At 39.0% G+C, this 14,751-nt stretch overlaps 1 protein-coding gene across 1 annotated transcript in view; it reads right to left on the bottom strand.

Annotated features, from left to right (window-relative positions):
• The window catches only part of LOC123514377 (H/ACA ribonucleoprotein complex subunit 2-like protein), a 38,439-nt gene that overhangs the window by 13,864 nt on the left and 9,824 nt on the right, over window positions 1-14,751 (bottom strand). Inside the window, exon 2 of the mRNA XM_045272260.1 lies at window positions 8,998-9,070. Within this exon, the coding sequence (XP_045128195.1) occupies window positions 8,998-9,070 (73 nt within the window). The remainder of the gene's footprint in view (window positions 1-8,997; window positions 9,071-14,751) is intronic.

The following is a 14,751-nucleotide window of genomic DNA, read 5'->3' as shown; positions in this document are numbered from 1 at the left end:
CCAATCTGGGTCTTATTATAGTACTTATCAATTTCTTCATCATTTCTTTGTCCATGTAGTGAAATGCTAATCCAATATTCCTTCGCAAATTATGTGTCTCTGAAAATTCTATCAATATGGCTTACCGGTTGATTGTTTTCTTCCATCGTCACTCCTAAGTCCTTTTCTTTTTTTACTTTCTCCAGTTCTACTCCATCTCCCATCTTCTAGATTCCCACGGGTCGTCTTTCACTCTTTCCCATTTCCATGACATGGCTTTTGTCCACATTGAATTCCATCTCCCACTTTTTACTCCATTTCCAGATCTTATTTTGGTCTTCCTGCAGTATTTCATAATCCTCTTTTTGCTTTATAACTCTGCACAGTTACGTATCATCTGCAAACAGATTTATGTAGCTGTTCACTCCTTCTGGCATGTCGTTAATATAAATGAGGAAAAGTATTGGTGCCAATACTGACCCCTGTGGCACTCCGCTTTCTACTGCTCTCCATTTGGACTTCATATCTTTAACAAACATCCTTATTTCTCTTCCCCTCAAATAATTTTCCATCCATCTCAATGTGCTTCCTTTTAAGCCACTCTTCTCTAACTTACATAGTAATCTTGCATGTGGCACTTTGTCAAACGCCTTTTTTAAATCCAAATAAATACAGTCAACCCATCCCTCTCTCTCTTACACACTATCAACTATTCTAGAGTAGAAACTCCGTAAATTAGTTACACACGACCGTCTTTTTCCAAAACCAAATTGGCTATTTGATATTAATTTGTTGTCTTCAAGGAACTCGATCCATTGCTTCTTTATTATTCTTTCACACATCTTACATATTACGCTAGTTAGTGATACCAGTCTGTAATTTAAAGGTTCTTCCTTCCTTTCGCTCATAAATATGGGAACCACCTCAGCTCTTTTCCATTCTACTGGTACTGTTCCATTTTCTATTGAGCATTTTATGATGTTGTATATAGGACTTGCTAGTTCTTCCCTACATTCTTTCAGTATTCTGCCTGAGACTTCATCCGGTCCCATTGCCTTCCCTTCATCCAATTCCTTTATTAACTCATTTCCAGATCTTATTTTGGTCTTCCTGCAGTATTTCATAATCCTCTTTTTGCTTTATAACTCTGCACAGTTACGTATCATCTGCAAACAGATTTATGTAGCTGTTCACTCCTTCTGGCATGTCGTTAATATAAATGAGGAAAAGTATTGGTGCCAATACTGACCCCTGTGGCACTCCGCTTTCTACTGCTCTCCATTTGGACTTCATATCTTTAACAAACATCCTTATTTCTCTTCCCCTCAAATAATTTTCCATCCATCTCAATGTGCTTCCTTTTAAGCCACTCTTCTCTAACTTACATAGTAATCTTGCATGTGGCACTTTGTCAAACGCCTTTTTTAAATCCAAATAAATACAGTCAACCCATCACTCTCTCTCTCTTACACACTACACTCAACCCTCGATTTGCCGGACTAAAAGGGGGGAAGGCTTGTCCGGGAATGGCAAATGTCCGGCAATGGAAAATGTCCGGGTCTACCTTGCCGGACTTTACCCTATACAGGTTGAACCCGCTTTAACGCACGCGATTTACGAATCCCGTGTTTAACGGCAAAAATTTCCGGTGGGAACATAGTGTTGTCTTTAACGGCATTTCGGCACCTGCACCAGCTGTACCAGGAAGTTGGAAAATAAAATCAGGCGTTTTTGTTCAGAAAAACAAAACTGAGGAGAAGAAAGAGACTGTGCACCAGATGTGAAGACAAGAGAAAGAAAAATAAAAGAAAGGCAGGATCAGGAAGAATAGAAGTAACAGGAGGTGCCGAGGCAAAGGCAAAACCTCCGGCGACCATCATCATCATCATCATCATCATCTCACCACGTGGGGCGTAACACATGCCAATGCCGCCGACACACATCTGTACTGTTTTTTATTAGCATTTACCTTACTGTAGATATATTGATGGTAGCACAACACTCGTGTGACGCGGCAGACTTGTTTACAGTCCAGTACTAGACGCCCGCGCTGCCATCTATAGTGCCCGATTTGCGAACTTTGTCTGGCGCGGTAATTTGAAATCGACTTGTCCCGGACTTTTTTTTTTTTTTTTTTCCACAGACTCTTGTCCGGCAAATCCGAAATCCGGCAAATGGAGGTCCGGCAAATCGAGGGTTGAGTGTATCAACTATTCTAGAGTAGAAACTCCGTAAATTAGTTACACACGACCGTCTTTTTCCAAAACCAAATTGGCTATTTGATATTAATTTGTTGTCTTCAAGGAACTCGATCCATTGCTTCTTTATTATTCTTTCACACATCTTACATATTACGCTAGTTAGTGATACCAGTCTGTAATTTAAAGGTTCTTCCTTCCTTTCGCTCTTAAATATGGGAACCACCTCAGCTCTTTTCCATTCTACTGGTACTGTTCCATTTTCTATTGAGCATTTTATGATGTTGTATATAGGACTTGCTAGTTCTTCCCTACATTCTTTCAGTATTCTGCCTGAGACTTCATCTGGTCCCATTGCCTTCCCTTCATCCAATTCCTTTATTAACTCTTTTACTTCAAGCTTGGTTACTTTAACCTCTTTCATATATGACTGTCTCTCTATTACCCTGTGGCCTTTCAAATTTGGATTCCTTAGTAAAGACTTCCTGGAATTTATTATTTAATAGTTCTGCCATACTTTTGGGTCTTCCACCATCCCGTTCTCTCCTTTTAACCTTTCTATCGTTTCTTTTTGCCTTATTTTTCCATTTATGAATCTGTAGAACAATTTTAGTTGCTCCTTACATTTTTCGACAATGTCTTTTTCATAGTTTCTTTCCTCATCCTTCCTCACCTTAGCATATTCAATTCTTGCTGCCTTGAAGTTTTCCTATTTACTGGATTTCTATTTCTCCTTCACCTTTTTCATGCTCCATCTCTTTTCTCCTTTGCCCTGGCACACCTTGCGTTAAACCAATCTTTCTTTCCTTCTTCTTTAGGTCTATATTTTGGGATATGTTCCCTGACTCCTGTTTTGTATATTTCCAAAAATAAGTTATACTTCTCTTGCACTGTCTCTGAGTTTTCCATCTCCTCCCAGTTAACGTATTTGAAGTAGTTCTTGAGATTCTCAATATCAGCCTTTCTGTAATTTAATTGGTCTTCTTTGTATGAATCGTCTCTATCTTCCTTTCCCTCTTCTATATCCATTTTTAATATTACATGGTCACTCTTTCCCAATGGGCACTTATATCATCGTTCATTTGTATACCCCTTGTAAAAACTAGGTTCAATCTCACCAGCTCGTCGTTGCCTCTGAATCTTGTGTTTTCCTTTACTTTTTGGTCCATCATATTATCTATCATTAGGTTCAGGAATCTTTCTCCCCAGGCTTCTTCCCCTATACCACTTTCATAATTTTCCCAGTCCACTTCTTTACAGTTGAAATCTCCTACTAATATCACTTTTCTCCTTTCCTTAATGATTCTCGTTAGACTCCTTATTGTGTCATCTATCATATCTTTATATTCTTGATTGGTCCATGACTGTTTTTGATGGCACATATGTTACAGTGATTGTAATTCTTTTTTATTAATGTACATCTTAACATACAGTACTTCTGCTTTTTCTTCCCCACATTCCACTTGCTTTACCACCATCTCCTTCCTTAACATTATCATGACTCCTCCTCCTCCTTTACCCCCTCTGTCTCTCCTCCATACATTATACGTACCTATTATCCAAGTCTATTTTGATTGCCTCATTTAGTTTTGTTTCAGCCAGACATACAATATCCGGTTCTTCTTTCTTTATGTAATCTCTTAATTCTAATTTACTTGATAAAACCCCTTTATCACTTTTAGTTAAACTTGTTCCACTTTTTCCTCTTCCTTCTCATTTATATACCATTTCCTTATCCTGTCTCCTAGAATTCTCCAAAAAAATACCTCTTTTTCCTCTTCTGACCTTTTATTATTTTTTTCCCTTACTGCTGCCGCTAGTTCGTTGTACTGTATCTCTTCCTTTCTTCCTCATTTCTATTTTTCTTTATATATATCCTTGCAACCTTCTGCTTCTCTAAGTTTAATTGTTCTATATAATATTTCTTCTGTTGCTGCTTGTGATTTTAGTACTAGATATAGAAGAGGGAAAGGAAGATAGAGACGATTCACACCACGCTAATCCGGCCCAGGTGTGGAACTACCTAAGCCGGGCCAGGTGCAGTGACCTGACCCCAGCTGGACGGTGTGAGGTCACGGGCTGGATGCTCAGCCAAGGACTCCCCAGTCAGCACCGAAACTCCGCAACACACGCACCGCTCGACTCATCTCCGCTTGCTTTTGTGTATACTAATAAACAGCAGTAATGTACATCTCTAGTTTACCTCTCCATCCGTGTCTTGGCTAGTCAGAGAATACTACAAAGCTTATTGAGACATATCTGAACATAGCCAGTGGCAACTCAGTGGGTGGAAAATGTTACTAGATACTTACACTCTCTCTCTGACTTGAGGAGGCGTGTAGGCAATACAAACAAGTGGCGTGAAAAACCGTGATTACCAGAACGATCACCGTCTTACCAGATGTAGTGATACAATCATTCATGAACAATCTCCAGAAGGTAAGGGGTAATGAATATTAAAGAGAGTGGATAACAGGACAGAGCTCTTAGGAACATCACTGTTAATAGATTTAGAAGAACTGTGGCCGTCTACCACAGCTACAATAGAATGCTCAGAAAAGAAACTTGAGATAAAGTTACAGAGACAAGGATAGAATCTGTAGGAGGACATTTTTTAAATCAAAGCCTCGTGTCATACTCTATCAAAAGCTTTTGATATGTCAAACACAAAAGCAAAAGTTTCACCAAAATCTCTAAAAGAGGATGATCAAGACTCAGTAAGGAAAGCCAAGAGGATCACCAGTAGAGCAGCCTTGACAAAACCCATAATAGAGACAAGACAGATGATTATGAAGTGAGTGTTAAGAATCTTCCTATTGAGGATAAATTCAAAACCTACAGAGATTAAAGCTATAGGATAGTAGTTTGAGGGATTAGAACAGTCACCTTTTTTAGGAACAGGCTGAATGCAGGCAAATTTCCAGTAAGAAGGAAAGGTAGAAGTCAATAGACAGAGTTGAAAGAGTTTGGCCAGGCAAGGTGCAAGCACAGAAGCAGAGTTTTTGATGTTATAGTTTGTGTCTTGATTTTCTTTATTTTCTTGTCTATATATTATTATTATGTTTATGGTGAGTGAATTTAAATGTAGAATAAGAAGTAATGTCTTTGCGCAAGGCTATGCGTTTTTGTTGCCCCCGTTGCATTGGGGGAGCCTGCACTCCTTTTGTTTACCTCTTCCTCAGCAGGGCCTCCTGGGATGGATGTTTTGATGGTGTTGGAGAAATTTTGTGGTGATGTCGTGGGTATAAAGTGTGTTGATTGTTTGTGCTCGGTCCTAAAGGTTGGTGGTGTTGTCTGTGATGTTTATGTGGTGTTTATAAGGTCTGTTGAGACCAGCTGTGGTGAAAACAAGTAGTGACGTGGAGTGGCGTTTAAGCGGGAATGACTGCATAGTGGTATTGGTGACTATAAGTGGATCTTGGAGATTTTCATGGGTTGTGTGGTGTTTTCTTGTTGGTGACGAGTCTTTAGGAGGTCGTGGCGTCAACTGAGGGAGAGCACGAGTGGGGTATGTGGTTAAGTGTGATGGAGTATGATTTTGGGGACATTTTGCTTTTGCTCATACTGTGTTGAATTAGGAGTGTAGATGGGATGTTACTATGGCATTTCTTGATATGTGGAGTTAATTATTAATTTTGAGAGGATTGATTGATTGCAGTCCATGCATCCAGCTGTGACCTTGGATCTTATATCAGTTGAGATTTGTGGGGACCCCTGGTCTGGAGTAGTGTTGTCCCTAGGGTTAATTCTTATGAAATTAATATTTTTCTATGATTTGTATGTTTACCATTGATATGTTATTTTTGTATTATTTCATGCATTGCCTATATTTTCTTTATGTAATATACCTATGTTTATTTATGTCTTGCTTTTGAATTATTCCAATTATTGATGTAACTGATCATAACACCAGAGTGAAGCCTTGGGAGACTGTTGGATGTAAGCAGAGTTATAACTGTGTTGTGCAGTGAGTAGAGGCCACGGACGGCTGGGTAGGGTGAGATTTTCTCTTAATATCCAGACCCTTAACCGGTACAGCGTCAGCAGATCTGAGACTTTGTGATTTCGCCAGTGCTGGCCACATCATGGATTTTTTTTTTTTTTGTTAAACCAGTCTTAAATGATGTGAAACAAATGAAAATGACAGTCATTCCTCCCAGAATTGACTGGAAGTGGTATTAATTGGTGCGAGATGTTTTGCGCTAAGGTTAGCGACTTAGCAAAGCCTTATGTGACTAGTTTATTCGCTTCCTTGTTTCTCACCAGTCTATCCCCGAGTTGGACACATGCATAATATCGTTCCTGAGTTGAAAGAAAAACAACATGTCATGTTTTGCTGTTTGGGAGTGCTTGTGGATAAAAATACACACAAGATATCGCGAGGGAGTGTTGCCTTTCGTGGTGCAAATATTTTTCCGAGTAATATGTACTTGTTTTTCCTTATAACAAAGCGATTGGAAAATTCTTATTTATGTTGTACAAAGTTTTCACTACCACAATATAACAGTTACCAAAAACATCTGAAATGGTGAGAGTAAGTAATGGAAATTACGCTTCATTCATATTAGCGGAGTTGAGGCGTCAGTTTCCCGCTACACCGAGCTGACCGCAGCAGAAACTGCTAAAGTTCAGATATGTAATAAATAAATACAGGAAGCATTCATGTTAGCAGGGACGAGGAGGCAGTATGAGCAATGTCTACAGTGCATGATGGCAGTATAATGGTAAGTTTTGAGGACGCAATACCTCCGAAAACACGAGGAAGCTCGCCGACGTATCTCATACGTCTCTGACGCCCGGTTCACTCAGAGTAGCCGACGTATCTCGTACGTCTCTGACGCTGTACGGGTTAAAACTCCTGAGACAGGGATAACATAATCTCGTCTTTGGGAGCAAACCGACCGTGAGTGAAAGCCTTGACATTGAGAACAATAGATGGGACCCCATCAGGTCCATAAGCCTTCCAAGGGTTTAGGCCAGCAAGGGCATGGAAAACATCATTGCGAAGAACTTCAATAGAAGGCATGAAATAGTCAGAGGGAGGAGGAGAGGGACAAGCCCAGAATCATACAAGGTGCAATTGTTAACAAAGGTTTGAGAGAAAAGTTCAGCTTTAGAGACAGAAGATATGGCAGTGATGCCATCAGGATGAAACGAAGGACAGAAAGATGATGAAGTAAAATTTTCGAGATGTTTTTTGCCAAATGCCAGAAGTCACGAGGGGAGTTGGAGTTTGAAAGAATTTGACATTTTCTATTTAAGAAGGAGTGCTTGGCAAGTTGAAGAACAGACTTGTATGATTCCAGGCAGAAATATAAAGTGCATGAGATTCAGGTGATGGAGGGCTCAAGTGCCTTTTGTGGGCAACCTCTACATCATGTATAGTACGAGAACAAGATGTGTTAAACCAAGGTTTAGAAGGTTTAGGTTGAGAAAAAGTGAGGAATGTATACCTCCATGCCAGACACTGTCACCTCTGTTATGCACTCAGCACACAGAGATGGTGCTCTGACACAGAAACAGTAATCCTTCCCGGGAAAATTCAGCATAATACCTTCTCAGGTCGCCCCAACTAGAAGAGGCAAACTGCCAGAGGCTCCTCCACTTTAGAGGATCCTGAGGAGGGATTGGAGAAATAGGTGAAGATTCAGAAATGAAATTGTGATTGGAGAAGACCAACAGAGAAAATAGGGTAACAGCATAAGCAGAAGGATTAGAGGTAAGGAAAAGGTCAAGAATATTGGGCGTATATCCAAGAAGGTCAGGAATACGAGTAGGGTGTTGCACCAGTTGCTCTAGGTCATGGAGGATAGCAAAGTTGAAGGCTTGTTCACCAGGATGGTCAGTGAAGGGAGAGGAAAGCCAAAGCTGGTGGTGAACATTGAAATCTTCAAGGATAGATATCCACAAAAGGATAGTAATAGTATGTGCTCCACTTTATAAGTTAAATAGTCAAAGAATTTCTTATAGTCAGAGGAGTTAGGGAAGAGAGAGACAGCACAGATAAATTTTGTAAGAGAGTGACTTTTGAGTTAAAATGAGATGGTGGAAAACTTGGAAGATTAAAGAACTTGGGCAAGAGAGCAAGTCACACAGTTGTGCACATAGATGCAACATCCAGCTTTTAAATGAAAATGAGAAAAGAGAAAGTAGGAAGGAAAATAAAAGGGGTGACTGTCAGTTGCTTCAGACACCTGTGTTTCAGTGAGGAAAAGAAGATGAGGAACACTGAAGAAGGTGTCAAGACATTTTGAGTCAATACCAAGAGAACAGTCTGACCTCGGGACATTTATAGTCCTTTCTCCAGAAGAGGACTGAGGTAGTGGTTTTCAACCTGTGGTACATATACCAGTCTTCCAGGTGATACATGAGCACTTTCGGGACATTAAGCAATGTATTTAGTTAAATCTAATTCATTTCTCAGAAAAATTATTATTGCCTTAAAGAAGATAATCTGGCAATAATCAATGGTGAAAAAACAGCTGTATCCCTCACATTAAGTTAAGTTGTGTTCCTAGATTTTAGTTAATTTGTGTATTCTACTTGTGAATAAATTCATATTTGCTGGAATTGAGTTTTTCTGGAACCAGTTGGTACACGAGGACTGTATGGAGCCTCCAAGTGGTACTCACTCAGGAGAGTTTGGAAGCCACTGCTTTACGGAGTACCTAATAATGTTCCATTATAATCCTAGTTTAGCTGAAAAGTTCAGCAATTTACAAAAATTTTTAAACAAAAGTACATTTACTCTACCAACATCTCACATTTCTGAATAGCATCCTTTGAGATAAGACACTATCTATAATAGAATGATTCTTACCCTGTTTCTCCTCTCCTGATCCTTGCTTGTACATCCTTTAATCCATCTCTCACACATAACTTATGTTTGGAGGCTGAAAGAACAAGAAAATCATTAAATATTTGCTTCTTGCTACAAAATTTATAAGAATCTTTAATATGCATACTGTTGCCTGCCATAAATTGGAAAATTTACTTAATTACATACAACTCACTCCAATTTGATATAGAAATATTTCTAGCGTAGCAAATGAAATTATACATCTAATTCAAATTTACATTGTTACATACTATGTCAATTTATGAATATTACCAAACCTAACCTAACCTACCTACCATATGCAAACTCTTATTCTCTCCCTCTAAAATCTATAAATAAATCTATTAATTAATCATATAAAATCAAGTAGTCTAATGGAATCCATGTTGAAGTGAGGAAGATGACAAACAAAGATGTATAACATGCATTATGAAAAAATAAAATTCAGATTTACATTCTTTTGAGATACAGGTTAAGAACGGATTCTGATCAAAGTAATAATTGAGTAGCAAAATACAATGTAGACATCTTTTGCATTATTCATAGCTATAATAATAACTAACCTGATCAATTTAAACATAGGTGAACTAAAAAAGAAAATAGAAAAAACTGAGGCTAAATCCTATGAGCTCCTTGTACATCCATCATCTTGATTGCCTACTGTAGGAAATTACCAATTCAAATGTTTGAAATGGCAGGATCTGTGACATAATTTCTACAAACTTTACATTCTTCCATGTCTGGCTAACCAAACATAACCAAGTAGTTGCACATTGATTCTTTAGAACAGGAGTCTCCAACTCAAGGCCCGCCAAGCAATTTTCAACAGCCCGCTATCTCCAAGGAGAGAGAAAAAAGAAAAAACATCATTGTCATCTGTTGTTGAGAAATAAATATGCTGCCTTTGCTTGTGAATAAAATTCTGGCATCCTAGTTTATAATCAAATATTAGGGGAATGGGAAACAGCATTAAGTATAGCTTTTCTTTTAGAGTTCCAAGGAAATGCAAAAAAAAAAAAATGTTGTGGACCTTTAAGATCCCCAATGGCATGAGGTGTGGGGCCTTGAGTCATTTGATTTGGAGGAGATCCCTGCCTTAGAAGCTGTGCTGAGGAGAATGGCTAACATGATTCAGAAACTGAGAAGTTAAATATTATGAAGAGGGTAAATCTTAACACTAGCACCTCTTATACATTATTTGGTCATCCCTCCCCAGCCCCAATAAGCTTGATAGATAGTTGGGAATCAGGGGTTTTGGATGGGGGAAAGCTGTATAATATTATTGATATATGAACTTTGAACAATGTAGGAAAATTTCCCTAGTCAAGGAAATTCCCTAAATGCAGCAATCAGAAACCTATCCTAACCAAGGAGGCTCAGTTCCACTAAGCCACTATTTGAACACAACCTCAAAAATATCCTAAGTATGAAGGCTGTGCCTCCCCCCTGGACCACCCCAAACCTAGGACACCATTCCAACCCAACCTAACCTATCCTAAGCATGCAGAGAGGAGCGTCTGCATCCCCCCCCACCCCCAAACCACCTTAATATAACACTATTCTAAATCTAACCTAACCTAACCATGGGGGTCTGCATTCCTCCCCCAACCACATAACTAAGACACAATTCTCGCCAAACCCAACCTGTTATACCACCAATTCTAAGACACTATCATTAGTTACATTAATGGAATTTACCTATATTTCTCAAACTCTACATATCACACATTCCTCCCTTGAGAGAGAGAGAGAGAGAGAGAGAGAGAGAGAGAGAGAGAGAGAGAGAGAGAGAGAGAGAGAGAGAGAGAGAGAGAGAGAGAGAGAGAGAGAGGATGATATTGTCATACGTTAAACACTTACGCATTATTTGTATATATGCACTATTGCTTCACCCAGCTTGTGGGGCACCTACCAGACTTTGAGAGCCTGTATGGGTCACACTAAGACTATCCCCTACATAAAACATCAAAAAACATATTGTGCATGAATTGAGTGATCTAATTTAATGCTATGTTAGGAGGTGGTATTGATAGGATTATTTATAATGAGATTGTAAAGAAATATGAATGCTGGCAATGAATGGAAGATTAAAGACATTCCCAGCTATTACTTACATACATCATTAATAAACACTGGCTAATATCATTCTGCTTATGGCACACATCTCTACCCATAGTTTCTAGATACCATACACCACAGATAACAGTAGATCATACACATATTGTAGCATTTGCTAAATGTGAGCTGATGTGCCAGCAGTTACAGGCTGTCCACTTAATGCACTTCTTGGATTGACTTAGCAATTGGGTAGACAACCAGCTGGGTGAACCAGGTAAGTGAATGAACTGTTGTTAAGCATCAGATTGATACTTTTTTAACTCTGTCCAGTGTTGACTGTATCAACAGAAATAAAAAATTATGCTGTATCAAAATTGAGGATCCTAACACAAAAGACTCTACTCCAACAAGCTAAGAACCTCAAAACTCCATGATCAGTCACATTTACATAAATAGGTACATCACGTACATACAATGCAAAGAACTAGCCAAGCGTAGAGCTCAACAGAATGGTCCTGGCAATCCTCAGACTCATGAACCTGCCCCTGACATTAATACCCAAGCAATGAATTCAAACTAGTTCTTCTTTGTCCAGTTTCCAGTCCAGTTCATGTCCCATACAGTTCATTAATTTTCTTTTTATGCAATGTTAAAAACTAACCTACCAAACAAGCTTTATCTCATATCTGACATGCTGGTAGAACACAATATTGATATATTTGTAATTACAGAGACATGATTATTTCCTTCAATTACAGATGCCATACTTTCTATACAAGGTTATTGCATTGTTTACACAGACACTACAGGTTCCACATTCTCATTCTGATTTACAATGTACAGGGCACCACATTTGGTGCATAATCTCCATATTTTCTGGTTGGTTGGTGAGAGAAGGGACCTGAGTGTGGAAGGAAAAGAAGAAATTCAAGTGTGTCTGTTAGTGTTGAGAGGTGTTGTAATTATATTTGTTTAGAGAAAGTGTCTATTGTACAGATGTCTAAAATACAGTGGGGAAGCCTGTTCCAGTCCTTTATGGGATGTAGAAAGTATGAGTGCTTGGTTGTATCTGTGTTAATATGATATGTTTGGTATGCTTGGTTGTGTGTTGCGAGCATGTTCATTGTTTGTGCCATGTAGATATGTATGTGGATCAATGCCAATGGGATTATTTGTGATTTTTTACATAAGTGCAAGTCTGTGTGGTTGTCAGCACATATGAAGAGAATCCAAATTTATTTTTTGCTTTAAATGTATTGTAATGTCAGGCATTCAACTATAATACTTTATAATGAACCTAGCCACCTTAGTGTTAATTTTAATTTGCTCTAACTAATCAATGTTTGTGTGTGTGTGTGTATTTACCTAGTTGTAGTTTTACAGGGCCTGGGCTTTATGCTCGTGTGGTCCCGTCTCCATATCTACACTTATCCAATTTTTCTTTAAAACTATGCACTCTTTGCTAACACCACTTCCTCACTCAAACTGTTCCAAGTCTCAACACATCTTTACGGGAAACAAAATTTTTTAACATCTCTCAGACATCGTCCCTTCCTTAGTTTCTTACTATGCGATCTTGTGCTTCTAAAGTCATATTCTTCTCTCAGGATCAGTTTCTCATTATCCACTTCATCCATTCCATTAATCAATTTATAAACTTGTATCAGATCCCCTCTCTCTCTTCTCTGCTCCAAGGTTGGTAGATCCATTGCTTTTAGTCTCTCCTCATATGCCATCCCTTTAAATTCTGGAACCATTCTTGTAGCCATTTTTGTAGTCTCTCTAATTTTCTTATGTGTTTCTTTTATGGGAGTCCACACAACTCCTGCATATTCCAATCTAGGTCTTATTTTAGTACTTATCAATTTCTTCATCATTTCCTTGTCCATATAGTGAAATGCTACTCCAATATTCCTTAGCAAATTATCGTCTCTCTGAAAATTCTATCAATATGGCTTACCGGTTGATTATTTTCTTCCATTGTCACTCCCAAGTCCTTTTCCTTTTTTACTTTTTCTAGTTCTGTGTGTGTGTGTGTGTGTGTGTGTGTGTGTGTGTGTGTGTGTGTGTGTGTGTGTGTGTGTGTGTGTGTGTGTGTGTGTGTGTATTTACCTAGTTGTAGTTTTACAGGGCCTGGGCTTTATGCTCGTGTGGTCCCGTCTCCATATCTACACTTATCCAATTTTTCTTTAAAACTATGTACACTCTTTGCTGATACCACTTCCTCACTCAAACTGTTCCAAGTCTCAACACATCTTTGCGGGAAACTAAATTTTTAACATCTCTCAGACATCGTCCCTTCCTTAGTTTCTTACTATGCGATCTTGTGCTTCTAAAGTCATATTCTTCTCTCAGGATCAGTTTCTCATTATCCACTTCATCCATTCCGTTAATCAATTTATAAACTTGTATCAGATCCCCTCTCTCTCTTCTCTGCTCCAAGGTTGGTAGATCCATTGCCTTTAGTCTCTCCTCATATGTGTGTGTGTGTGTGTGTGTGTGTGTGTGTGTGTGTGTGTGTGTGTGTGTGTGTGTGTGTGTGTGTAAGTGTGCAGATCCCACACTGTAAAACAGTATTCAAGTGTTGATCTGACAAGTGTATTGTATGTTATGTGTTTTATGTCTCATGTACAGCCACTTGAGTTCTTCCTCAAGAACCCCAGCATTTGGTTGGCCTTTAAGCAGATGAAATCTATGCGAGTGTTGAATTTAAGGTCTGTGGAAAAATTAACATCAAGGTATTTATGAGTGTGAACAGATTCTAGTTGTGTACAGTATTATGAAGGGTGTATATGTGATGGATGGAATTGTGTATGTGAAGTGTAAAGGGGGTATCACACTGGCCTATGATACGCAGAATGCAGGCCATGGTTCTTGGTATGAAACCAGGAACATTATCACACACAAGCTGGCCGCGTTCTTGCTATGCTAGGCAAACGGCCCAGCAACCAAGACCAAGTCTAATCAAAATAAACCAGGACAAAACCATGCCGCTTATATCTCAAACTGTGCTTCATTCTGGAATTGCATTTGCACTTCCTCTTATTGAAGAATAGTAATTAAAAAATACTAGAGAAAAACCAAGACGTGCACGACGGCGACTTTGGAGTCAGAGGTGGTTGCCATGAGCCCAAACTATCGACATATATATACAATATACATACAAATGTATTTTTTTTTTTTTTTTTTTTTTTTTTTTACGGTAAGGCCTATAGCGCCTGTAGGCACACTTGAAGAGTGTATGGGAAGCGCTGTTCAGCTTCCACCCATTAGTGGCGCAGGCAATTTTATTTATAGTGGTACCCATATTAGGGCCCATATCACCGCCCAAGCTCATCTTGAGTGTAACCACCTAGAACCTGGGTATCATGGTGATATGTAGGTAACTTTAAACCACTCAACAAATGGCAAAGTGTTTTAAGGCTGTACATGGTGGGATTCGAACCTACGCGTGGACGTCTGCCCGATCCCATATATATACAGGCAACCCCCGTTTAACGAAGGTTCACACAACGAAATTTCGCTACAATGAAGGTTTCATTTTACTACCATCTGCTCGTTTAACGAACACCAAACTCGCTTTAACAAAGTTTTATCCAGGAAATTTTTTTCCAAATTTGAAAGCCCCACCACATCACGCAAGCTGACAGGCTTTTGAATACACCAGGAGCTGCTGGT

This window comes from Portunus trituberculatus, chromosome 37 (genome assembly GCF_017591435.1).
Source record: "Portunus trituberculatus isolate SZX2019 chromosome 37, ASM1759143v1, whole genome shotgun sequence".
Taxonomy (NCBI): domain Eukaryota; kingdom Metazoa; phylum Arthropoda; class Malacostraca; order Decapoda; family Portunidae; genus Portunus; species Portunus trituberculatus.
This window is presented reverse-complemented; position numbering and strand designations above follow the sequence as displayed.